The 27,923-nt window shown below is 43.3% G+C and overlaps 1 protein-coding gene across 1 annotated transcript; it reads left to right on the top strand.

The window, feature by feature from the left end:
* The first annotated feature begins 20 nt into the window (after positions 1-20).
* YWHAB (tyrosine 3-monooxygenase/tryptophan 5-monooxygenase activation protein beta) lies at positions 21-27,923 on the top strand. The gene is made up of 6 exons (XM_040330669.1): positions 21-157; positions 12,010-12,311; positions 17,135-17,258; positions 18,774-18,937; positions 20,782-20,877; positions 23,755-27,923. Exons 2-6 carry the CDS (start codon positions 12,018-12,020, stop codon positions 23,809-23,811), a joined length of 735 nt encoding a protein of 244 aa, XP_040186603.1. The 5' UTR covers positions 21-157; positions 12,010-12,017; the 3' UTR covers positions 23,812-27,923.

The raw sequence follows: 27,923 nt of genomic DNA, 5'->3' as shown, positions 1-27,923 counted from the left end.
GCTTTGAGGAGGGGGCGTGGTCATCGCGAAGCGGAAGTGGCGGCTGGAACGGAAGTAGAACGGCATTGAATCCGCAGGAGAGGGGACGGGGAGGAAGCTGATCCTGCCGGGAGTGTGTGAGCGTGTGGAAGCTGTGTCAGCGGACTGTTATTCTAAGGTAAGGGTGGGCTGAGGGAATGTCCGAGAGAGGGGGGAGGAGGTCACCGCGGCCTGCTGTGTTCCCGGACGGAGCGCTCCGTCATCCTGCAGTGACTCGGCCTAATGCTGGACGACCATGTCCGCCTGCTGTGCCCGGCCCTGGGTGTGTGACTGAGAGCCCATCCCCCCGTCCTCATACACCTCCCACACATCGGAGATCGGGGCCTTCACTACATCTTCTAACCAATTCATCATCTACATCCCATTCTATGGAGGATCTGCAATGACAGCCCTCTCTCTATTCATGGCACATCTCTTCAGGAATAGGGATCTGAGGGGGTATGCAAATCTCGACTTTTGCTGTGGAAGTCTAGATTGGCCCCACCCCCTTCCTCTTTATACAAGCTTCTGCCTCGCCCTCTTTTCTGTCCAATCATCTGCAGGCCGGACCATACATCGCCCCCCCACCGCAGTGCACACTGGGGCGGGGTGATGGCAGCGCACGTGATTCTGTTTATAGAATTAGCTCACCTTTGCTAATGTGTCAACCCATATTTAGGGTGTAACATGTTACCAAGGAGCACCTGCCTGCTCCCCTCTGATCCCTCCTCTCTGACAGCAGGCAGGGGATCCTCTCCCCGCAACAGCTGTCACAATTTGAAAATATCAGGGCTCCGCCCACACGGCCATGTCGTAGAGTTCTGTGAACTACTTGCCGACTAGTGGGCAGCTAGTTCTGGGACACCGTCATATGATTGTGTGCCATGATCATGTCAACTGTGGGGCGCGGGTGCCATGCTCTGTGATTGAAGTGTCTGGGGGACACTGCTGATCACAGATTGACATAAAGAGCCAATCGGCAGCTGTTTACCATGTGATCAGCTGCGTCCAATCAGGGATCTAAAGAGAAGCTGGTTATCAGCACTCCTTTCCTCATGCTGACAGCATGATGAGAAGAGAGCCGAGAACAGGCTTCTCTAAAATGGACATGTACACTGATAATCGGGGTGTTTATCAATGTCCTGCTTATCAGTGATGCGATTATCAGTGCTGCCTCACCTGTGGCCAACAATCAGTGCCCACCAGTGAAGGAAAAAATGACCTGTTTGCAAAATTTTATAAGGAACTTCGTTGGGTAAAAAATAAACCCAGTGGTGATTAAATGCCACCAAAAGAAAGCTCTATTTGTGTTTTAAGCGAATTTCCGCCAATTGTTTTAGTCAGCAGCTACAAATACTGCAGCTGCTGACTTTTACTATACCCGTGTTGGCACCTGAAGCCGATCTCTCCTTCGGCTCTCGGATGCTGCCGCCACCATCTTCGGTAAGGGAATCAGGAGGTGAAGACTTCCTGGTTCCCTACTGCGCAATCCCACTGGTCCCAGCTGTCTTCTGGGACATGTGTGTCTCCCAGAATACAGCGGAAGGGACGCAGAAAGTGTCGGACGTAGCACAGGTCCCAGCAGCAACCTGCTCCCTCCTGAAAGGTGCCAAATGTGACACCGGAAGGGGGGAGGGGGGAATTACAAAAAGCGGAAGTTCAATTTTTGGGTGGAACCCCCGCTTTAACAAAATGATAACAATTTTGTTTGAATGACAATTGTGCGGCCATTCAATGTACTCAAAGTGAGACAGGTGAAATTTTGTCTGGACAGGAAGGGGGTGAAAGTGCCGGTATTGAAGTGGTTAATGAACTTCCAGCATTGTGGGTGACCGCTTGTAGTTCTCATTGAACTGCGAGGGGGGGGGGGGGGTAATGGTGGGCACTCTCATAGTTCATTGATCTTCCTGCTGTCCAGTACTCCGGATGGGCAGACAGCTATACTGAGAGTTTCAAGGAGCCGGACATAACACCAGGGTGCAATGCTCTGCAGGCTCCAGAAAAATAATAATAAATACCATTTTTTTTTACCTGCATTTGTGTTTTTAAAAGGTGATCCTTTAAAGCAGGGCTGTCTAACTCAATTTCATCATGGGATGCATCAGCATTATGGTTTCCCTAAACCAGGGGTCTCCAAACTTCGGCCCGAGGGCCAGATGTGGCCCCTTTCTAGTCTTTATCCGGCCCTTGGGGCACAATTCTACCCACTGATATAAGGCACTATTTGTCCCACTGACACCAACACTGGGGCACTATATCTTCCACCGATCCCAATGATGGGATACTATACCTCCTACTAATAGGGGGAATACACCTCCTCCTATTGGCTACCAACCCTAAGGCCATATTTATTCTCACTGATGCTGGACCTGTGAAAGGTTCTGCCCCTGCTGGCCACAATCCGGCCCTCCTAAAGTCTGAAGGACCAAAAAAGTGGCCCTTTGTTTGAAACATTTGGAGATCCCTGCCCTAAAGGGACTAGTTGTATCTCAGACTAATATAAAGAGAAGATTCCTTTACTAAACTCACTAACCTGGAGTCTGGCAATCGCTCGTTCTGACAGATCGTGTCACAACTTTACCCGTCCAGGGACTTTGAAATCCCGCGGCTTTCACTCCTCTTCGCCTGCAGTGACAGGACGGGTTATGTGGGTTCCCGATTGGTCGGCGCCGCCCATCTGACCGCACTGACCAATTAGAATGCTCCTAAACATACCTCTTACGAGGTATGTTTTGGAGATTGGGCCGAGGCAGATCTCCGTTCTGACAAAGCAGGGAATAAAATCCATATCTTCCCCTAGTAAAAACAGCAAATACAGTACACAAATACTAGTAAGGTACTCACTTAACCATTTGATCACCCTAGATGTTTAACACCTTCCCAGTCAGTGTCTTTAGTACAGTGACGGTGAATATTTTTAGCACTGATCACTGTATTCGTGTCACTGGTCCCAAAAACTGTGACCGATTTACTGCCGCAATATCGCAGTCCTGCAATAAGTCACTGATCGTCGCCATTACTAGTATAAATAAAAAAAATCCAGTATATATACCATAGTGTTTGTAGACGTTATAACGTTTGCATTAACCAATCAATGTACACCTATTTAGGGCTGCAACTAACGATTATTTTCATAATCGATTAGTTGGCCATTTATTGTTTCTATTAATCGGATAATGGCCTTAAAACAAAAAAAATATAAAAATTCGCATTTTTAATTTTTTTTGGGCCAATTTGTTGTTGGGCAGCTTACAAAAACACAAATTGCAGCAAAAACACATTGCATGCTTTTCTGCAGCTTCTCCATTGAAGTATATTGAACCAAAAAAAAAATAGCACCGTTTTGCGTTAAATAAAATCATGGATATGAACGGGTCCCATAGGAAAACATGTAACTGAATTATAGTGTGTTTCTGCAAAAAGCAACAAAAAACAGAGGTGTGACCCCAGGCCTGAGATGTTTAGTAACATAATGGGGGTTAAAAAAACAAAAATAAGTACAAAAAGAGCAAATAATTGCTACTGTAAGGGTTTAATTTTTTTTACTGTGGGACAGTGAAAGTAATATTTACAGTAGCGATTTGCCTTTTTGTACTATAAAGGGCCAATTTTAGTTTTTTTTTTTTTTAACCCCATTATGTAACTGGCCGATTAATCGATTATTAAAATTGTAATCGATTAATTTCATTTCATAATTGATTAGTTGTCGATTAATCGATTAGTTGTTTCGGCCCTACACCTATTAGTATTTTTACCAAAAACATGTAGCAGAATACATATTGGCCTAAATTTATGAAGCATTTATTTTTTATTAGATATGTTTTATAGCAGAAAGTAAAAAATGATTTATAGCGAGGAAAAATAAACGCACGGGTGATCAAATGCCACCAAAAAAAAAAAAATTGTGGGGGAAAAAATGACATTAATCTTATTTGGGTATAGCGTTGCATGACCGCGCAATTGTCAGTTTAAGTAATGCAGTGCCGTATTGCAAAAAATGGCCTGGTCATGAAGGGGTAAATCTTCCAGAGATCAAGTGGTTAAAGCTGGGGTGTCGCACTCCATTTCATTGCAGGCCACATCAGCTTTATGGTTGCCCTCAAGGGGACGGTTGTATCTAAGACTGTATAAATCTATCTACTCTTTATATTAAAGAATTGCCTCCTGCATTAGATTTTTATTGGTTTTAGTAAGAAATGAAAAGTCAGCAGCTATAAATACTTTTTATTTTACTATAAGGACACGTACCTGTCCAGGAATCCTTCGATGTCGGCACCCCAAGCCGATTCGTCAATTGGCTTCGGGTGCAGGCGCCGGCATTGCAAGTAAGGGAATCGGGCATTGAAGCCTAAAGGCTTCACAGCCAGTTTCCTACTGTACATGCGTGAGTCGTGCTGCACATTCTGAATGGTCCTATTGTCTTCTGAGAAGCTCACAGGTCCCAGAAGACAGTGGGAGGGAAGAAGTGGCTGATGCAAATGCAGAAATGACGCACCTCACCGTAGGACAGAAGTACAGCTTGGGCAAATGACGTCAGCGGCACCTGGTGCCACTCAGGATATTAAATGTGGATATTCCATGAGACGCCAGGAGCATCCATCCACCAAAGCAGGAGGGGGGTGGACCTAGCAGCACATCCTCAGGAGGAGTGCTGGTGCCTCCCAATGACATCCCAGAAAAAGATGGCGGAACAGAACTTCTACAGAGAATGTGATCTCAGAGTGACAATCCTCGATCCACTGGGTTGGGAAGTATCTTGTGGGTAACACCACATCAGGTAGGTAAAGGGTGGGGGGGGGGGGATAAGGGGGTTAGGGTAAAGGTCTGCTTTAGGCTGCGAAGGGCAGAAGCAGACCGACAGAAGGTTTATATCCACTTTAAAACAGAGTTGCACCCAGAAATGGAACTTCCGCTGTTCCGGACACCCCCACTCCGGTGTCACATTTGCCACCTTTCAGGGGGGAGCAGATACCTGTCTAATCCATGTATTTGCTCCCACTTCTGGCGAAAAACAATGCAGAATCCGCGTCAAACTATGCCATGTCTGCCCACACAAGTCCCGGAAGACAGCAGGGGGCCATTTGGAATGCATGCATGCGCAGTAGGAAATAGACTGTGAAGCCTCAAGGCTTCACCTCCTTATTCCCTTTCTGAAAATGCCGGGAGCCGGGGGACAGATCGGCTTTGGGTGAGGACATGGCGGGCGCCCTGGACAGGTAAGTGTCCTTATTTTAAAAGTCAGAAGCTACAGTATTTGTAGCTGCTGACTTAAAAAAAAAAAAATCTGTATTGTATACCCATAATTATGTAACCTCAATAATGGGGGGGCTGTGTGCCATTAGGCTGCATTCACCCTTGTACGACTCAAGTTGTGGGACTTTGGAAGTGCAGCTATATGCAACTTTGGATGAATGTGACTTGTTCCTCTGCAAATTTGGACCCACTTTTGCACCACTGTTGCTCGTAAAACATTCCGGTAAGACTTTTTTTTATGCAACGTTTGAGGGTTAACTTTGAAGTCTGTGGCCCTCAAGTTGTATGAAACGTATTGCCTCCTCACCACCTGTCAAACTCCTGAAGTCTTCAACCACGGATTGCATTTCGGAGGCAGAAAGCACGGCTGCTAGTATAATCCTAGCTTTAGCCTTTCATTGCTTTGTACAGCAGCCATAGCTAATCAGAAAAATATTTCAGCGCCAATTTTATACCAATCTATAATTAATTTAAAGCTGCTTTTCTGAAAATAAAGTGTGAACTTAAAGGGTCACTAAAGGAATTTTTTTTTGCTGAAATTACTGTTTACAGGGTATAGAGACATAATAGTTAACTGATTCCTTTTAAAAATGATTGAAAATAGATAAACAATCATATAATGTACCTACAGTTTAGTTTTTGTTTTTGCTGTTGTTTCCTGGTTCTCTGATGTACAGAGCCAGAGAGCCAATAGAGGGCAGTGATGGTTTGTAAAACGAAACTGGATTGGTGCTGAGGGGTTTTGGACACACAGTAATCACACCTCCTTGATTAGTCACCACAGTGAGAAATCTCCCAGTACTGTGGTGATCAGGAAACAGACAACCAGGAAGTGTCCAGAACAAAGAGGAATTACAGCAACATCAAAGCAAAAATGAACAATGAGGACATGAAACCAGGACTGCAGTATGGTAAAGGAAAGCTATTTAGCTAAAAAAAAAAAATTCCTTTACTGACCCTTTAATTGCAATAGTGAAGATACATATAGAGAAGCGCCCTCTATATGTATCTTCACCATAGCTAATCGGAAACATGGGCAAAATTGATGGTCCATTTACTGAAGGAAAAGCGAGTGATATTGACTGCAAATGATCATATAGTAAGAGAAAAGTCAAGAGGGTGTATAGTGAATAAATAGTGTTTTATGGTGGAAAATGAAAGTGACGTTTTTAGTATCGGGTGGGGGATATTTCTGCAAATTTCTCTTTGAATAGCCAGCAGTAACCAAGTCCCGCTAACGCGTTTTGTGCTAGGCCCAGCGCTTCCTCAAATTATCTCTGGTTCCTGCCAGCTGTTTAAATAAAGAGGGAATATTATTTTGTACCTGGGTGTGCGGTGTTCCTGTAGCTAGTAAAACCGATTGCCTCGGAGACATGAGTCGTGCCAGCATGTCACTATGGCGTGTGGAGTCTAATCTCTTCTGGAGCAGCATGTAGAAAGCTCAGCATATGTAAGTTCTCACCTTCTGGTATGATCACATTAGACAGGTATGTGATAGCTGAATGCCAGGAAAACCGCCAACGATGCAGGTAAAAATCCTGTGTGTGTCTATCTGTAGAGGATAGTAGGGTTTTTAGTTCTGGTTTAATGTGGTTCTAAAGTCAAAGGTTTTTTGACAAGCGCCAGGTCCCAATGCTCCCCACACGTCCGCTCTCATCTCCTAGTTGTGAAAGTGGCGCGTGATCAAGGCCAGGAATAAATGTAATGCAGTACGATGGGCACAGGAGGAGACATGTCTCATTAACCACTTCCATACCGCAGTATGTCATAGGTCATCCTGATCTTTGAGTGGGGATATCTGATGCCTGCAGCAGCTTTTAAGTGTTTGTTTTTACAGGCGGCGGGAGGGGACATCCTCCGGACTGCGAGGAGAAATCTTCCAGCGGCGGAAGTTCACAATAGAGAATATCATGGACCAGATGGTCCCCAGCAGTGTCTATGATGTTATGACATCACATCTGCCCCAGCAGTTGTAAACACTGCCGTGTATTTGGTTGGAAAGCCAAAATCGTGTGTGGTTTTCAAGCTAGAGGAGAGATGTGGGGACTTATACTGGAGCCGTTGGCAGCGGCGGAGGCGATCGGGGTCCTCTCTCGTGGTAGGTATGGATACGAGTGAGGGCAAAATGGCCCCCATCCGTATCGTACCATAGCAGGCCCCCATCCGTATCGCACTGCTAAGGTGTTTCCTTGTGTGTCTCATTTAGACAAACTTTTATACAAGGAGTGGGACAAACCACAGAAGGTGGACCTCTCCTCCGATAGTGGACCCTCCTGTGTCCAGATTTAACAAGGTAACCACGATTCTGGTGGAAGGGGCTCCTGATTTCAAGGACCCTACGGACAAGAAGGCTTAGGCAGTCACCCGCAACCTATACACGGTGGTGGGCTCGGCTGTGCGTCCAACGATGGTTGGAGCCCTGGTGTCTTAGACACTCACTGAATGGGCAAAGTTGCTGCACAGTGGGTTAAAAGCAGGTCGGGCTCCCTCGGATGAGGTAGCTCTGGCTGACCAGTTGGTACAGGGCCTAAAATTTTGTGTGCGAGTCAGGCCCCGTACACACGACCGAGTTTCTCGGCAGAATTCAGCCAGAAACTCGGTCGGAGCTGAATTCTGCCGAGAAACCCGGCCGTATGTACACTTTCGGCCGAGGAAGCCGACGAGTTCCTCGTCGAGCCAAATAGAGAACATGTTCTCTATTTCCTCGTTGTTCTATGAGGAAAGTTGGCTCGCCGAGATCCTCGGCGGCTTCACACGGAACTCGATGAGCAAAACGATGAGTTTTGCCCGTCGAGTTCCTCGGACGTGTGTACGGGGCCTCAGCCTTGGATACTATTCCTCTGCTGGCCAGAGCCTCAAGCTATGCAGTGGTGTTGTGTCTGCTCTGGCTAAAGTGTTGGTCTGTGGACCAATCTTCCAAGAAGGCTCTGATGGATTTTCCCTTTAAGGGCGACCGTTTTTGAAGCATCTCTGGATGACATTATTAAAGATGTCACAGGGGGTAAGAGTATGCTGCTCCCACAATCCAAAAAGGGCAAGGAGCCACGCTGTAGGCATAGGCCCTCCTTCACCGCGCACAAGCGGTTTTCCGTCCACCCAGAGCGGCAAATAAATGATCCCAGGCCGATAAAGCGCCTGCTGAAGGATGGAAGCGTCCCTGGTTTCGCAAGCCCAACAAGCTTGCGAACAAATCTATGTCTGCATAAAGGTCTGCCCCCACCCATCTCTCGTGTGGGGGGGGACATCTTCGCAAATTCAGGACCCGGTGGACATCTCGGCTCTCCGACCGGTGGGTTTGTGAAGTAGTTTCCTCGGGGTACAAGATAGTTTCTCTCTTGCCCACCGAAAATATTACCAATTTCCAATACTACCAATTTGTGGCTCTCCCCTTTGGCCTGGCATCGGCACCAAGGTGCTCGCCCCGATTCTGGCCCTACTAAGACAGCGTGGCGTCACGATCGCGGGCCACTTCAAGCTCAGAATTAGAGGTGAGCGTGTCTATAACCTGTCAGACCCTCCGAGACTTTGGTTGGGTGCTGAACACTCAGAAGTCAGTATTGGTGCTGACTCGACACCTAGTGTATTTGGGGTTGATTCTGGAGGTAAAAGTTTTTCTCCCTTGGAAAAAATTGCAGACCCTTCGGGCTGCGGTGCAGCAGCTGACATCCCAAAGACGGCCGTCACTCTGCTTTTGCATGCGAGTCCTGGGTCTCATGGTAGCCTCCTTCGAAGTGGTACCGTATGCTCAATTTCACATTTTGAGTGTTGCAGAAGGAAATTATGTCCAGGTGGGACAAGTGCCCATCGTCCCTGGATTGTCAGGACCTCGTTGGTTTGGTGGCTGACATCACCGCCACTTCTGCCCAGGAAATTGATTCCTTTTCACTGGATGGTGATCACGACGGGCGCCAGCCTTGGGGGGGGGAGGAGTCTGTGGTGTTCAGTCGGCCCAGGGTTGCTGGACTCTGGAAGAATCCCGCCTTCCAATCCTGGATCTTCGGGTAATTTGGCTTTGCCTTTCTACGTGGTCTCAGGGGCGCCCAGTCAGGATCCAGTTGGACAACACCACGGCGGTGGCATATGTCAACCATCAAGGAGGAACAAGAAGCTCAGCTGCAGCTTCGGAGGTCGCTCGCATCCTGAGGTGGGCAGAAAGCGCGTACCTGTCGGCCGTATACATTCCGTGCGTGGGAAACTGGCAGGCAGACTACTTGAGTCACCAGATGCTGGACCAAGGAGAATGGTCTCTGCACCCGGATGTGTTTCAGCTCCTTTGCCAAAGATGGGGCGAGCCGGACATAGATCTGGCTTCTCGACTCGATCGGAAGGTATTGAGGTTTGTGGCCAATTAAAGATACCCATGGGCAGACGCGTTGGTGGCACCCTGGGGTCAGTATTGGCTAATCCTATGCCTTCCCTCCTATGAAGCGCCTTCCTCATCTGCTTCGCAGAGTGGAGGCAGAGGGGATTCCAATGATTCAAATTGCTCTGGATTGGCCTTGGCGTCCTTGGTACGCCGTCCTAGTGCGTCTAGTAGCAGACGTCCCTTGGCGTCTACCGCTGAGGACCTGCTGTCGGAAGGTCCCATACTTCATCCTGCTTTACAGTCGCTGGCTTTAACGGCATGGCTATTAAAAGCCAGGTGCTAAGAGACCAGGGTCTGTCGGATTCAGTGATTTCTACCATGAGGAGGGCTCGGAGGTTATTCTCTAGGAAAATTTACGATCACACTTGGAAGGCCTACTTATCCATTTGTGAGGAAATGAGGTGGAATCCACATACTTATTTGGTTTCCAGAGTCCCGCTGTTCTTACAGCAGGGGGTGGACCAAAATCTTGCCTTGAGTACAATTTAAGGGGCAGATTTCTGCCCTGACTGTCTTTTTTTTTTTCAAAGACCCCCTAGTGGCTCACTCTCGGAGTACGTTTGTGCAGGGGATTCGGCACGTGGCCCCTCCGGTCCATCCTCCACTACCTCCGTGGGACCTGAACCTGGTCCTCTCGGTGCTTCAGAAACCGTTTGAAAACTTTAGGGAGATTCCCTTGTTAACACTTTCTCAGAAAGTGGTCTTTTTGGTGGCTGTTACGTCAGACAGGTTTCTGAGCTGGCAGCCTTGTCATGCAAGGATAAGGTGGTGCTGCGTCCGCAGCCTTCTTTTCTTCCAAAGGTCGTTTCGGCCTTCCATCCCAATGAGAAGACGACGACGTCCGAGCTCTGAGAGTATACTTATCTGCGCCATTCCAGAGGTCAAACTCGCTGTTTGTTTCGGTGGCCGGTCTTGTCAGCCACCATCTCGAGGTGGACTCGACAGATCGTGATTCAGGCTTACACCATAAAGGGTCGGTCGCCCCCTTTTCCTGTCATGGCGCATTCAACCAGGGCAATAGGTGCCTCTTGGGCTTTCCGACATCAAGCGTCTGTTTCCCAGGTATGTAAGGCGGCGACTTGGTTGTCCGTTCACACTTTCACTAAATTCTACAAGGTTGATGTGAGTGCATCTTCAGATGCTAGCTTCACCTTAACACTTTGATCGCCCCCTGGTGTTAACCCCTTCCCTGACAGTCACATTTACACAGTAATCAGTGCAGTTCTATAGCACTAATCGCTAATATGAATTTGGTCCCAAAACCGTGTCAAAACTGTCCAATGTCAGTCACAATAAAAAATTGCAGATCGCCACCATTACTAGTATAAAAATAAATGTAAAAAAAGCCATAAATCTATCCCCTATTTTGCAGATGCTATAACTTTTGCGCTAAACCAATATACGCTTATTGCGTCATTTGTTAAAAAAAAAAAAAAGAGGTATACATATCGGCCTAAACTCAGGGGTAAAATAAAAAAATAAATTGTGATATTTATTAAATCAAAAAGTAAAAAATATGTTTGTTTGTTTGTTTTTTTTAAATTTTGTCGCTTTTTCTTTTTTTATTTTTTTTTGCAAAAAATAAAAACCGCAGAGGTGATTAAATACCACCAAGTGAAAGCTCTATTTGTGGGGGGAAAAACACAAAGATTTAATTTGGGTTCAGTTTTGCATGACTGCGCAATTGTCATTCAAAGTGCGAATGTGCTGAAAAGCCAACTCTTCGTTCCATTGGCTAGAAACGGACGAAGTAGCTCATGGGACGGGAGGCCTGGTCAGAGCGGCGGGAGAGGATGTCCCCTCCCCTGGCATATCAACCATGTCTGAGAGACCGGGAGGTGCAAGTTACGTCAGCAGCTCGGCCTTTACAACCACTTTAAAGTGATTTCTAAAGCTTGTTTGTTTTTTACAACAAACAGGTTTATACTTCCTCTGTGGAAGGGTTTAGCACAGAGTGGCCATGATCCTCCTTTTTCTTGGGTCCCCCTGTGGCACCCCTCTTGAGTGCCCCTGTCCCCCCTCTCATGCACAGCGCTGGCTCAGGTAATTTTTTTTTTTTTTAAGGGGCTTCCACTGACTGCAATAAAGGCTCACATTTAGGCTACAGTTGTAACATTTGTGGTTTCTGAAGGAGTTAAAGATCACAACTATTCTTTGAGAAAGTTGCTCTTAAAATTGTCTTTAGAATCAATTATATATAGATTATATATATATATATATATATATATATATATATATATATATATATATATATATATATATATATATATATAATCTATAAATTTATTTTATTATTGTGTTTGAAACTGAGTGGAAAATACTGCTTTCCTTCCCATCTGTAAGAAGTGTGTGTTTTGTTTTTTTCTAAACAGAAATCATCATGGACAAAAGTGATCTGGTACAAAAGGCCAAGCTTGCCGAACAGGCCGAGCGCTACGATGATATGGCTGCTGCCATGAAAGCTGTGACCGAGCAGGGCAGCGAGCTCTCCAACGAAGAGAGGAACCTGCTGTCCGTTGCCTACAAAAACGTTGTAGGTGCCCGTCGCTCCTCCTGGCGTGTGATCTCCAGCATCGAACAGAAGACCGAAGGCAATGAGAAGAAGCAACAGATGTCTAAAGAATACAGGGAAAAGATCGAATCGGAGCTTACTGAAATCTGCACTGATGTTCTTGTAAGTTAGGAAGTCCAAATGCAATATTCCCCACGCACACATTCCTGAAAAATGGCTGTAGTAATGTTAAAGCGGAGTTCCACCTAAAAATGGAACTTCCGCTTAACCCACTCCTCGCCCCCTTACATGCCACATTTGGCATGTAATTTTTTTGAGGGGTGAGTTGGGGCTTCAGGAGAAGGGGACTTCCTGTCCCACTTCCTCCTTCCGCCGAGGGGCTGGTAAGGCGATTAGCTTAATCGCCTTATTGCAGCCCCTCCCTGTAGGCGAGCGCCTGTCCAATCGGATGGCGCCGCATGCGCAGTGGGTGCCCGGCCGTGAAGCCGAAAGCTGTCACTGCCGGGTGCCCACACTAGGAATGAAGACGCCGGCCGGCGAGGGGGGGGGCGAGGAGCGGAGCCCCGGCCGGCGAGGAGCTGGAGCCGTGGAGCAGGTAAGTGTCTGTTTATTAAGCCAGCAGCTACACTTTTTGTAGCTGCTGACTTTTAACCAGTTAAGCCCCGGACCAATATGCAGCCTAAAGACCCAAGGTGTTTTTACAGTTCGGGACTGCGTCGCTTTAACAGACAATTGCGCGGTCGTGCGACGTGGCTCCCAAACAAAATTGGCGTCCTTTTTCCCCCCACAAATAGAGCTTTCTTTTGGTGGTATTTGATCACATCTGCGGTTTTTAGTTTTTGCGCTATAAACAAAAATAGAGCGACAATTTTGAAAAAAATGCAATATTTTTTACTTTTTGCTGTAATAAATATCCCCCAAAAACATATATAAAAACATTTTTTTTCCTCAGTTTAGGCCGATACGTATTCTTCTACCTATTTTTAGTAAAAAAAAATCGCAATAAGCGTTTATCGATTGGTTTGCGCAAAATTTATAGTGTTTACAAAATAGGGGATAGTTTTATTGCATTTTTATTAATTTTTTTTTTTTTTACTACTAATGGCGGCGATCAGCAATTTTTTTCGTGACTGCGACATTATGGCGGACACTTCGGACAATTTTGACACATTTTTGGGACCATTGTCATTTTCACAGCAAAAAATGCATTTAAATTGCATTCTTTATTGTGAAAATGACAGTTGCAGTTTGGGAGTTAACCACAGGTGGCGCTGTAGGAGTTAGGGTGCACCTAGTGTGTGTTTACAACTGTAGGGGGGTGTGGCTGTAGGAATGACGTCATCGATCGTGTCTTCCCTAACCTGGTCATGAAGGGGGGTATCTTCTGGGGGTCAAATGGATGACTAACATATTTTTTTCAACTAAATATATCTTTCTGATGCTTTACATTTGTTTTTTTAAAGGCATATACAATTTTTATATGGTACTTCTTCTTTTTTTTTTTTTTTTTTTTTTTTTTTTAAGCTCTGCTCAGATTTTACAGGATGAACAGTTCCCCCCCCCCCCCCACTCTGCACAATGAGTGCACCTAGAGATAAATACTCTGGTACCTGGCAAGGAGGGGGGGGGGGTTAAAGCCGCCTCCTCAAAATGGGGAGGACAGGGTGCCCTGCAAGAGCATCATATCATCCCCAAAGATATCAGTTTGGGGTGCTGTGGAATGGCTGGAAGAGAAGATGTGTTGAGGGGATGCAAAGCGACGAGTGATGGATGTGGGTGCAGAAATTCAGGTTGTAGGAGCGGTGCAGGGCAGCATACAGGAAAGGGTTTCATGACCACTAAAAACAAACACAATCCACATTGATAAAATGTAGGATAGTAATAAAGGAGATGGGGTTGGTGGTGAAAGAATTCTAAGCAATGGCAGATATGTTGATTAAAATATATAGGAGGAGGAGTTTGTATTTAGATTACTACACACATGCCTCTTCTTAGTTGCCAGCATGCAGTTTGGCATGGAAGAGGTTAATCTGTGCATATTTGTGGTTGCCATGGATATACTTGTTCTCTGAATCTTTTAATAGATTTTTATCTGCCATTGGTTGTGCATAACATATGATAAAACTTGTGTTAATCCACAGTGATGTCAATCTCCTCAAATAAATCATACGTATGTGTGTGTGTGTGTGTGTGTGTGTGTGTAAAATATAAATATATATATATATATATATATATATATATATATATATATAATTTCTCCTATTCTTCATCCATTTTTTTATTTGAAGTGTGTAATATCGAGCTGGCGATCTAAAGACATTTATGTTGGGTGGTAGTTTGTCCAGAGTCCGCTTCAGGCATCAATACACATTGAGCCAAAGAACTGCAAATGATCTTGAGAAAATTAGAAAATGATTTTGTTTTGGGGATTCTGATGAAAGCTGAAATCCTGTGACACCTATAGCAGCTTTTGTAAGTTTTCATCAATTTTTGTTTAACCACTTCAGCTTCTGAAGATTTCCCCCCTGATCAGGCTTTTTTTTTTTGCTATGCGACCCTGCTACTTGAACTGACAATTTTGCAGTCATGCAACGCTGCATGAATGAAAAAAACAAATTTTTTTTACACGGCTTTCTTTTGGTGGTGATAGTTGATTACCACTGTTTGTGATTTTATATATATATATATATATATATATATATATATATATATATATATATATATATATATATATACTCTATTCATCTATTTTTATATTTTTTACTTTTTGCTATAAAACATGTCCCCTAAAATAAGAAAAATCAAATCTCTTAATTTTGGTAAAAATGTAGTGGTACACCAAAATGAAAATTCACGATGCACTTGACCAAAAACTAAAATGGACAGAGCCGGGCGGCGCCTATCCGGAAATGCAAGTTGCATAGAAATATGCATGATTTTTGCGCACAGCTGCCGTCCTGTAGCAGTAAATCTACAGGAGGGGGTTGGCAACTGGCTAATGGTTGCATGGAATTGGAAAAGTCCATAGCAACCTGGCACCACACTTTAACCACTTGCCGCCCGCCAATGACATATTGAAGTCGGCAAAGTGGTTGTAGAATCCTGACTGGACGTCCACAGGATTCTGAGCCGCTGCGCATCCCCGGGGGCGCGCATTGCGGCGATCGTTGTTGCAGGGTGTCAGTCTGACACCCGCAACACCGATCAAGGTAAAGAGACTCTTTACCACTTAATCAGCCATGTCCAATCACGGCTGATCACGATGTAAATAGGAAAAGCCGGTAATCGGCTTTTCCTCACTCACGTCTGTCAGACGCGAGTAGAGGAGAAAAAGCCCCCCCCCCCCCCCCCAAGGATGCCCACTGGACCACCAGGGATGCCACCCTAGACCACCAGGGATGAGGAGGACACAAAAAATGGATGCCAATCTGTGCCGCAATGGATGCCAATCAGTGCCCACAATGGGCATCACTGATTGGCAGGCATTGTTTGGCACTGATTGGCATCCATTAGTACAACACATACAATAGTTTTTTTAATTTTTTTTTTTGCAGAAAATAAATATCCCAGAGGTGATCAAATACCACCAAAAGAAAGCTCTATTTGTGGGTACAAAATGATAAAAATGTTGTTTGGGTACAGTGTAGCATGACCGCGCAATTGTCATTCAAAGTGCAACAGCGCTGAAAGCTAGAAATTGGTCTGGGCGGGAAGGTGTATAAGTGCCCTGTATGGAAGTGGTTAAATCTTTTCCCAGTTTTAACCTTCCACATAATCTAAAACTGCATTTTTGAAACCGAATGTAGCATATTGCATGTGAACTGTTCATCTCCATGTGATCATTTTTTTTTTTTTTTTGCCCATTAAAAGGCTTTCAAAATTGCCCTTTTTTATGGCAATGATTAAGCTATACTTCAGAGCAGCAACTTGAAGATTTTGCACCTTTCCCACTATGCTTGGTTGCACTTTAGGTGCTTGTTGTACGACTGCACCATTGGCATATGTTGCCCTTAATGGCTCTTTTACACCATCTGCAGAGGCCTGCCATTTCCTGCTGCAAAAAAAAAAGCAGGTCTCTGCAAGACACAGGAAGCAATGGTTCCCTTTGTGTTTTTCATTCACACCAAAACGGAGCTGTTACATCCGGTGTGGAGCTGTTCGGGATTGTGCAGCATGTCCGTAGTTTCCCAATCGGCTCCACACTGGATCGCAGGCAAACCGGACAGCACTGCTCTGCATATATTTCTGTGAATTTTTCTTGGTAACTTTTATGCACCTTACTCCCTCTTACATATAGAGTCTTGATGTATCAAATAGTCAGTGGTAAGACGTTTCTTAGAGCTGCCAATCAACTTGCTTTGGAAAGTTGAACCTGATTGGTTATACATTTGGCACAGAGAATCTGGCTAGTGCAATTTAGAATAATCCAAACCGTCCTCTCCGCTCTTAAGACCTACTCTCAAGCTTCCTGGTCTCCTCCTCCCATGCTGGTCTCCAGGATTTTTCTAGAGCCTCTCCTATCCTCTGGAACTCACTACCTCAACCTGTCCGGCTATCTCCTACTCTTGCTACCTTCAGGCAATCCCTGAAAACTCATCTTTTCAGGGTAGCTTATCACATCTCCAACTAATCTTTTACCACTTCCATCAAATCATTCCCCAGTTACCTTTTGTACCACCTGCCCCACCCTATTGGATTGCAAGCTCTTCTGGGCAGGGCCCGCGTAATCTTGTATTTTATTGTATCACATCTGTATTGTCTCCCTTTTTTATATTGTAAAGCAATGCGTAAACTGTTGGCGCTATATAAATCCTGTATAATAATCAACCTAAGCTGCCTGGAATGGAGAAAAATGGGTAAAATTTTTAATTGAACTGTTTCTATAAATTTTTTGCAATTCACTGACTGATTTTACTCATTGCCTGAAAATGCTTTTTAAAACTTATAGCACCTGTATGACGTAACACACTTTTTTTCTTGTGCAGAATCTTCTGGAAAAGTATTTGATCGCTAATGCTACACCACCAGAAAGTAAGGTCTTCTACTTGAAAATGAAGGGAGATTATTATCGGTACCTTTCCGAAGTAGCAACTGGAGATAAGAAACAAGGTGGCGTTTTTATCAATAATTTATTAGAGCCGAGTTGTATTTGAGGTTTTCTAATCTCTTTGTGATTGTAGGGTCAGTCCATCCAAAGTGTTTTTGCTATAGGAAAAATCTGGGCATCTAATCCTATAGTTTTCTGTCTATATGGGGGGCTCCAGACATCTCTCCTGGCTTAGGATGTTTTTCTACGCCTATGGCATTATCTTTTTACACATTCAATTTTAACTTGCAGGAAGTCCCACTCCAAACCAGGTACCCAGCACCCCCACCCCCGCACACAAAAAAAAAATGACATGCCAATTGTGGCATGTCAGGGGCAAGGAGTAGTTAAAGCGGAAGTTCCACTTTTGGATTGAACTCTGCTTTAATGCATTATATGAATTTAGGTAAAGTGCCTTCTGCATGCAGCTCCCGCTCTTATACTTGAGTGCAATCGTGATGCATGAGAGCAGAGGCTCACTTGGCTCTTTCCTGCCTCATTGGCTCAGACACAGCGCTGGGAGCCATTGGCACCTGCTGCTGGCAACCGCAGCCAGTGACGAGAGGGCGGGGCCGAGCCCCGCTTTGTCAATAGACGCAGGCTGTGAGGTTTGGGAGTGAGCCCATACGAGTGCCCCCATAGCAAATGGCTTGCTATGGGGGGGGGGGGGGGCCCTATAGAAGGGAGAATCGGGGCTGTTCTGTGCAAAAAAAAATATTGCATTCAGAAACAGGGTTATTGACCGTCGGTAAATTCACAAACAGATTGTAAAATCTGCGATGGGGTTTTTTTTTTTTTTAACATCTCTATATGTACGTAATGGATATTTACACGGATGTAAAAATCAAGGATTTTACAAACTTAATTTATTGACGTTTGGCAACCCTGATTTTCAATCACTTTAACTCCATGTTGTTCTTCATTGCTACAAAACTGAGCATTCAGTGAGGAAGGGTTATAGGGAACGTGCCCTGGGGGGTGGTGACTTTGGGCGGGGGCATAACCTTCAAAAGCCAGTGTCCAATCTCCTGAAGGTACAAGCCTATAACCAATTGTATATGAATACGTTGCATGTTTTCTGTACTGTTCTCCAAGATATGGCATTTCCAGTAAATCAAAACTCCTCTTGCCTTTTTGGGTAGGGTAAGAGAGGGTTCTAACCCGTTGGCTTATTTTTTTAAATTATTTTTGCCCATCTGTGTCCCGTTAAAGGATAAGTGTGGAAAGCAAAAAAATTAAACACACACCCCCCTCCATGCTGCAGCATTGGTCTGATGCTGCATATGTCCCCTGTCAGCTCCACGCTTGAGAACTGAGCGTTCATATGACTGCTGATCGCTCAGTTCTCTGTCTTCCAGGAGCAGAGATCTGTGACTGTAAACTGCCAAAAAGGTCACTGTCCTTTCAAGTCTGGGTACTTTTGCTTCCTAATGCCCTGTGGGTGGGTTGCAATCTAATTTTAAGATGTACAACGTGGATATCTCAAGCAGTGGTGCTCTGAGGAAGTATGTAACATGTTAATTTTTTTTTTTTTACAGATACTGTAGACAACTCTCAAAAGGCTTATCAGGAAGCTTTTGAAATTAGCAAGCGAGAGATGCAGCCAACACACCCTATTCGACTTGGATTGGCTCTTAACTTCTCCGTGTTTTACTATGAAATTCTTAACTCCCAAGAAAAAGCCTGCAGCTTGGCAAAAACGGTAAGATTATATGGTTTCCTTGTCCTGTTGGCTGTGCTGACTGTAGACATTAGATGACAGTGGTACCTTTTTTGATAATTATCTAGTCCACATTATATGACATCTTTGTTTTTAAAGGGGTTGTAAAGGTAAAAAAAAATTTTTTTCCCTAAATAGCTTCCTTTACCTTAGTGCAGTCCTCCTTCACTTACCTCATCCTTCCATTTTTGCTTTTAAATATCTTTATTTCTTCTGAGAAATCCTCACTTCCTGTTCTTCTGTCTGTAACTGCACACCGTAATGCGAGGCTTTCTCCCTGGTGTGGAGAAAGCCTCTTGAGGGGCGAGCAGGAGGGTCAGGATGCTCTCTACTTTGCAGATAGAGAAAAGGAGCTGTGTGTTAGTGGGCGTCCTGACTCTCCTGCTCGCCCCCTCAAGAGGCTTTCTCCACACCAGGGAGAAAGCCTTGCATTACTGTGTGTAGTTAGACAGAAGAACAGGAAGTGAGGATTTCTCAGAAGAAATAAGGACATTTAAAAGCAAAATGGAAGGATGAGGTAAGTGAAGGAGAACTGCACTAAGGTGAAGGAAGCTATTTATGGGGAATCTTTTTATTTTACCTTTACAACCTTTTAAATGGTTTCAGTTTGCTCCTTGACGTTAGAGCTTCTTACTGCTTCAAGAGATTGACAGGCTTCAGTTTGCCCCTGCCATCCTTTTTAAAACTGATTTCTCCAAAGTTATAGGTGAAAATAATGCGCAACCTTGAGATTTGCAAAAAAATCTTGTGAGTGAATACACCAAGCCTTGTGTGTATTCGCGCACATAAGATTTTTATTTTTTTTTGCAATCTCAAGGTTGCGCATTATTTTCACCTATAACATATTTGCCTCAGTTTACTATTCAAGCTATTCAAATAATTGCAGCACCGTCACCCAGTTTACGTCGGGTACAAGATATTTGTCCGTTCCAGGATAATAATCTTATTTGCACTAGCGCACTTTTTTGCACTACTGCACTTTGCACAATTGCACTTTTTTTTCTAGGGATAGTGGGGTATATCTACATTATACATTCTCCAAACAAAGAGCCAGTTTACTGTCGTCAGACGTTGGGGGGGGGGGGGGGGGGGGGGTGCACAGTGGCAAGTGACAGTGGAAATTGTTTCAGCTTCAGTTGGTAGGTGTAGTGCCACATGATTGGTAATAGTGGGAGCCGTAGTGCCCCCATAATTGATAACGGTGGCAGGAGCAGTGCCCCATGATTGGTATGTGTGAGAGAATATAATTAATACATTATATATTGCACACGATTCAAGAGTTCTCAGGTAGGGGGCACGCACATGCCTGGCTGTGCTGTGATTTGCCTTGGCACCAGTCCCAGCCAGTGATTGACCGCCTGCTGCCAGTGATCGGCTCTGAGGCTCACGGAACACAGCTCTGTGAGTGTAAACCTCACAAAGCTATGTTCAGTGACAGGGGATCTAGTTGTTTTTTCAACAGGAGAGAATGAAAGCCTCTAGATTCACAGTAAAAGCAGCACACATTATACGTACAAACATTTGTTATGCACACATTTAACTACTATAAGTACATTGACCTTGCATATCATTGGCACTGATCAGTGTAATGTCACTGGTGATGTCAGTGGCAGTTCTCACAAAGTGTCAGATTGCCCGCCGTCCCGCTAGAAGTCGCTGATTTGTAGACGCTAAAGCTTTCATGCAAACCAATCAATATACACTTATTGGTATTCAAGGGCCAGATAAAGGCAGGCAAAGGGTTGCTACTGGCCCACAGGCAACCGTTTGGAGACCACTATATAATGGTGTGGGTTTTTTTTTTTTTTTTTTTTTTTTTTTTCTAGGCATTTGATGAGGCAATAGCTGAACTGGACACATTGAATGAGGAGTCTTACAAAGACAGCACTCTTATCATGCAGCTACTAAGGGACAATCTTACAGTAAGTACAGTCTGTTTTATTTCTGTAGTTACCATCTTTATAAAACATGACTCTTGAGCTCAAAGAGCCAGTGCCTTCCTGAACATCAAACTTTTTTTTTCATTCTCCCTTTCCTCTCTTCCCTCCCCCCCCCCCTTTCCTCTCTTCACCCCAGCGTTTTTCCTTTTTTTTTTTCCCCTTTGCTCTCTTCCCTTCCCCCCCCCTTTCCTCTCTTCCTTTCTCTCCCCCCCCCCCCCTTTCCTCTCTTCTAATAATAAGCAAATTATTCCGTGTTTCAAGACCAGCGCACCAAGAGTTCCAATGATAGTCAAAGGATGTTAGGGCACTTCTTCTACCAGCTAATATTTGTTCATATAGATAATGATTTCTATCTCGAGTGCTTCTGGGCAGGTAGGTAACATATATTGCTCCTTTCCATGTCTCGTAAGGCAGACCGCTAACAAAATATGCGCCACTATGTGTCTGAACTGTGACAGGAAGAAATCAATGCCTAGGGGTCTTGAATTAAAATTTACGGAGCTTTTATTTTAAAAATATAATTTTTTTTTTTATTTGGGTTTTTCATTTATTTTTTTAAGAAATTCTAGGTTTGCTGTGTACATAAATGGTGTGCATTTTGTTAGTGTTGAGAAAATTATGAATTTAACCTCCCTTAAATATTTGTAACTTACTCATTTAATCTAATATTGATGCCAAGTGTTTAAAGGGCAGTTATGAGGTTTTAAAAATGCTGAATAAATTCTGCATAAACACAGGGTATTGACGCATGTGAGAATGAGCCCCCACAGTCAGCAGCTCTCTATGGGGTGCCCGAGCAGAGTCCAGATCTCCGTGTATCCATCCATTCAGACACGGAGCCCCATCCTGGCCCCACTCCCTTTCTCCCCTGATTGGCTGACTGACTTTGACAGCCACGGGAGCCAATTGTGCCGCTGCTGTGTCTCAGCCAATCAGGAGTGTCCGGGGGGGGGTGGCTTAGACACTTGTGGACATCGCTGGAGAGAGATGGGGTTCATGTAAGTAATTAGGGGGTGCTGGGGAGGCTGCTACAGGTTTTTTTTTTTTTTTTTTTTTTTTTTCATCTTGCTGCATCGAATGCACTAAGATTTAAAAAAAAAAAAAATCTGCCTTTACAACTCCTTTAAAAATCTCCATAGGCGATGCTTTACATTTTTTTTTTTACAGGTTACTAGTTTAGAGTTAGGGGAGGTCTTGTGCTAGAATTATTGCTCTTGCTCTGCGATACCTCACGTGTGATTTGAATGCCGTTTACATATAGATAAATGGTATATAATGCATGCACTTATATAATCCAATTAGTCCAACTGCACCTACATCCCTTTTTATAGAAAAATAAATATAGAAATCCCCGTGTCCCGGTATGGGATTTTCAAGGTGCTCGTTGAATCATTAATAGATAAGATAACATAACTTTGTCCATACAAGAAAAAATTGAAAAAGTACTGTTAATACAGCAAATTTTATTATACAAAAATAGAAAAACATTTAAAAAGAATAGGAGAAAGAGCATATAACACCAGTGCCCTATTTCCTTGAATGTCCTATGCTAGCAGTCCTACATGTTTCTCCTGGTTGAGGCTTCTTCAGGGACGCACGGACGTAATTAAATCTACAAAATGCAAAAAATAACATAAGTCCATACAAACAGCAGCCGAGGAGAGAAACTCGCCTCATATTACATCATCGCTGTGTACCAGTACAGTCTAGTATGAATTTAAAATGTATATGATATATTTAACTAACAGGAAAGAAAATGCAGAAAATTATTGTTTCACAGAAAAGCTGGACTAGTCCTGCCTAAGGATTGCATTTTCTTTCCTGTTATTTCTTTTCCGCATCGCAATAGTGTGAACCGGGACTCCATATATCTCCTATGCTGGAAAGAAAAAAATCGATCTCGGGCTTTCCAGCAAAAAAATGGCGGTGTTTACATCTGGCCCATGGTCGGCTATTCAGTAAACTGCTGCCGCCTGCAGATTCATTCTCCAGCTCTCTGGTCGCGTTGGAGGACGGCGGGGGTGTTTGACCTCACCTGCCGCCTGTAAAGGCAATCAACCTGCCAAACAGCTGCTATGATTGCTTTTACATTGCACAAAATTGCCGGTTGAAAAAAAATGTATATTTGGTTGATGCCTGTAGCTGCACTTTAAGTCCTTGGCGTTTTGACGTCAACCCAGGGGAGGTGTTTGAAGAGAAACAGAGGTGGGGTTTGTGACTGCTGGCTGCATTGTAATGTAAAGGGGATATGAATAAAGTGCACCTTTATAGTGCAGACCCCTTTACATCACAGCCCCTCCTTTACAGTGCAGTCCACTTTAAATCAATGCAAAGGGGCTGCAATGTGAATAGGAACTGAGGACACTGGGACTTCTGTACGGGGGACCTGTAATGTAAAGGAGCCCTGTGAACACTGATATAAAGGGGGGTTGTCACCAACCACCCCCTGCAAACGCCCTCACCCCCTGGTCCCTGGAAAAATTGGCTGCCACAAAACCGGTCCCTGGTGTGAAAGATTAGCAACTGCTGATGTAAGTAGAAAATTGGTTTGCAAAATGTGAAACGCCTCTCATCCGTCATGACAGATTTCACAGCGATTGGTTTAAATTGTCTGTGTTTAAATGCTGGGGTATGTTTCCAACCTGTCCTAAGAATTGAAAGTGTGGTTTGGATAAATTGAGGAATATCTTCAATAATACAGCACAATAAAAGTTGAATGTTGCTACCTACTACTAGCAATGTTTGCTTGTGTTTTGAAGGGGAACGTTTTTTATAATTGTACAGTATATTGATTTGAGGCCACTGGCACACGTTTATGATGCACAAAATAAAGTACTGCTTTTTCTTTTTTTTTTCCAGCTATGGACCTCAGAACAACAGAACGAAGAGCCTGACAATGTAGAGGCAGATAACTAACAACTGCCACGCAACAATTACATTTTTTTTTTGTTTGTTTGTTTTGTTTTTTATTTGTTTTTTTTCTTTATTTTGTTCACCATCACTCTGTATTGTATATCCCCTTTGTGCGACCAGTAAATAGAATAGTACATCGACTTTCACAACTTCCGTGTAGCAGAACATTTTGTGGATTAAGAAGTAAATCGGGCATTTTACAGGAGAGAAACATTGTAACTTTTTATGTATATATGGTATATTCTATCTGTATATCATATATCTAAGGTTTCAATATGTAATTAGATCTTGTGTGATTTAAGTTTTCTTTTTTAAACTGAACACTGTGATTATGGGACTTTGTTGCTAAAATCACTCTAGATTTGGATTTTTCCTCATATCTTATGACCTGTTTTAGGACAAAAAGTCGAAGTACAATTCTGTTGTACGTGTAACAGATGTTAACATATTGTAACCCTTGGGTTGAGTTGACTTCTATGCTGTTTGCTCTTTATAATGATGCATTTGTCTAATCTAAATGCTACATCTGGAAGCCTCATTTTGTAAGCCTGAATACAGTCGTTTGGCATCATGTTGCATCTTTGGATTGATGTTGTGTGCACTTTTTTTAGATCTTCAGCTTTGAGGAACTTCACCCAAATGTTATGTTATTTTTGAATGGTTGCCAGTAGATTCACTCGCCTATATGTAGGCTTTCTTAACACGTTCCCAGGAAAGGTAAACTTTTTTTTTTTTATAGGTTACTGATTGATAATCAGCCCTTGGGTCAGCTTCCAGGGTTTGAAGCCCTTTCTCTGAGATTGACTCTACTAGGTTGGACTGATTTGCTCAGGCCAACACTGACGTAGGTCATTTTTTTGGTAGCACCTTTCTCTTTAATGTTGGGTTTTTATCTAAGGGCTCAGCCTTCAGAGACCTTGCTGATCCATTGTCTGTTATCAACAGCACCTCTTTTAAAGGAAGAATAAAGACCTGAATAGAGCGCCATATTCAAAACTCCTGAGCACCCCATAGACATTTTTTCACTAGAGGTCCTGGATGCAACCGCAATGCTCCTTTTTGGCATGACTTATGACTATCTAGTCTATGTGTACCTTGTGATGACGTCTAGCAAAGTGAAATTGCAGCTGTCCTGGGATAGAGATCATGGATTTTTATTTATGTATTTTCCTTCCTGGGATCACATAATAAAAAATAAAAAAAAGGGTGGGTGCCTTTTTAATGTTATAATGCAGAGATCGATGGTATGTACTAATCACTAGCATCCAATTGGAATCCATTTTCAGCAGCTTAGAATGGGCATGTAAATGAAGCTGATTAATTCATTTTTTTTTTTGCATTGGATTAGATTATGGTACACTGCTTACCTTTTTGCCTTCTAATTGGCTGTTTCTAATGTGTAAGGTATATGAAATTACAAGTTTTACTACATGTATCAGGGGCTCGAATACATACTGTAAAGTACTTGTCAATAATAGGGTGACTTTAATAGAACGATGCTGCAAGGTAATCATGCAAGTATCCTGTTTGTGGAGTAAACTTTGAAATTTGCTATGTATTGCTTAGTTTATCCACATGATTTTTAATTGTTTACATATATATATTTTTTAACTTACAGCCATCACTTGCTGTTCTGCTTCCCTCACCTGGACATTTTACCAGTCTGTATTTCATTAGGCTTTATAGTTTTATGTTGATTAAAGCTCAAATCAAATGTGACGTGACCTTTTTCATGTTGTGGTGATCCATCTAAGGCACTTTTTTGTTATGAGCAACACACTAAAACGATTGTACGTTATACCCACTTGGGTTAGTGCTAAATGCAAAACTGCACATGCAGCCGTATGAATAGGTGACATAAATTTACTTTCAGAGGGTGAATTAAATCTTAAATTAATTGGCCCTAGAAGAGACAATTCTCCCAGTTGTGGGCCAGTGAAGTACCTGTTCAGTTTCACCATAATTGAGATCACTTCCCTCACATTTTATACAGCTCAGGATCCAGAGAGGACTAGTGTAGTTGGAGGCTCTTCTGACTGGTGGTCACTTTAAAGTCATGTAAACACATTAACACATATGACTAGCCGTGCATCATGTTTTCCAGTGATGACCATTCATCTATGTGCGACTTCATGTACTACTTTGGTCTGACGTTCATGCAATTTGTGGGCCATAGACCCTCAAAAGTTGCATGAAAGTCATACCTTAATGTTTTACATGCAACAGTGGATCAGATTTTTGTAGAAAGACAACAAGCCACATCCAAGTCGCAACCATCCAAAGTTGCGTCGTGACTTTGGAGTTGTACAAGCGTGAATGGAGCCTAAGGCTGGTTTCACACAGGCTGTCCAATCAGGTCTGCCTGTCAGTTTTTCAGATAATCTGATCGGACCATCCGTAGCTCTCTATGGAGTGGCAGAAGTCAGCTGACACCTGGCATTTGATCCGACCCGGTCTGCCTAAAAACAACGGATTGGATGAAAGTTAATTGGAAACAGACAAGGTGGTCCATTTCCATCTGACAGCTCTATAGAGAACAGCGGGTCTGTGTCCCCTCTGCAGAGCGCACATGGATGCCATCCTCCTTTTCTAGCGGGGAGGTCCCTTGCTGAGCAGGTGGATGCAGACTACAGATAAAGGCTGTGTGAAACCAGCCTAATGATCCCAAAGACACCAGAGATCCATCTGTACATATTTGATGCGGCTGGCATGCATAGTATGAGGTTAGGAAATTTGTTTTGCAGTAGTTTAATTGGAAAGATTCTCTAGAGCCAACAAGGGTTTACTTGCTCAGTAATAATTTTTCTATGACAAAATTGGCAATTTCCTATAGATGTGACCGTTCTTCAATGCCAAGGCTCTGCACGTGATCAATTTTTACTTGAAAAGGGTTATTTTACATGAGCCTAATTTACTTCAAGTGGAGATCATTGGCCTCGTCTCGGCCATATACAAGGGGCATAAGTCCACTTAGCTTGGCCTAAAACATGCCCAAGATAAAAATGTACAAATTTTATTGTTCTGGTTGCTCCAGCCAGGAACTGTTATTTTAGAAGGAAGTTGGCAGTTCATCTATCTCCATGAATTGTTTTCTTTACACTTCACTTGGAGGTCAGTTTAAAGCAGCCGTTCTCAAACTTTTTAGTCAAGCGTAACCCCTGGATTTCCAGGCCTCAAAGGAACCCTTAATAAAACCAATTTATCGAGTCAATGGCCCCTTACATTGGTGTTCAGTAGTAATATTGCAACGCTTACAAACAGCCAATTGGTGGCATTGCCAAGTGTTGTTGGTCCTGAAACTATACAGGCACCATCAAATGGAAGGTCAACCAGCCACAGTTCAAGGAACTCTTGGCAACCCTGTTTGAGAATGGTTGGTTTAAAGACTAACGAATTGTAATTACAGACACCACAAGATGCTGCACTTCAGAAGTATATTTTCTGAGACTGTTTTTAGGCAAGGTCAGGCTCATTTTATACATTTACCCATGGTTGAGACCATTTCCAGTCCTGTCTTTGTTGGTGCACCGTTGGTTTGTTTTCCTTACTTTACAACATAAGTTATGAGCACACATTCAAGATACATTTTTATGTAAAACAATATATTTAACTGGTAAACTGTATTAATGCACATAGTACTGTATTCAGTTAGTCACTGTTCAGGCTCACAGCATTTTTTTTTTTTTTTAACATTCCACTCGAGTATCTTTTTTTTTTTCTTGATGTCTGTTCGTCTGTCCGCTTGAAAGCAAAAATCCATGCACTGATCTTGAAATCTCCGAACAAAACGTTAATACTTGCGCTTTATAAATGCAGTAGTGAATGTGGAACTGAGCCTGTCTGTATATCTGGTAGCTCTTTATAAATATATATAATTTTTTTTTTTTGCTTTTGTTTTTACTGACCAGTATTCTGCCTAAAAGTTTGCTTCTGTGTTGGTTTGATTACCTAGCGCACACGTGGTTGTGAAAATTTAGTCTAGCTCAAAAATGAAAAAAAAAGTGGTTATTGATGTACTCAAATTTGTGTATGTATTTTCAACCGTTCTAGTTTCACCCTACACAGGATAATCAAAACATGTAACAATTCAAAAGCAAAATAAATAATCCATGTTA

This window comes from Rana temporaria, chromosome 12, assembly GCF_905171775.1.
Source record: "Rana temporaria chromosome 12, aRanTem1.1, whole genome shotgun sequence".
Classification (NCBI taxonomy): domain Eukaryota; kingdom Metazoa; phylum Chordata; class Amphibia; order Anura; family Ranidae; genus Rana; species Rana temporaria.
This window is presented reverse-complemented; position numbering and strand designations above follow the sequence as displayed.

Coding starts and splice junctions, on each gene's coding strand:
- YWHAB (XM_040330669.1), top strand. CDS start 12,018: ATGGACAAAAGTGATCTGGTACAAAAGGCCAAGCTTGCCGAACAGGCC. Junction 12,312..17,134: donor AAATCTGCACTGATGTTCTT/GTAAGTTAGGAA, acceptor TTTCTTGTGCAG/AATCTTCTGGAAAAGTATTT. Junction 17,259..18,773: donor AACTGGAGATAAGAAACAAG/GTGGCGTTTTTA, acceptor TTTTTTTTACAG/ATACTGTAGACAACTCTCAA.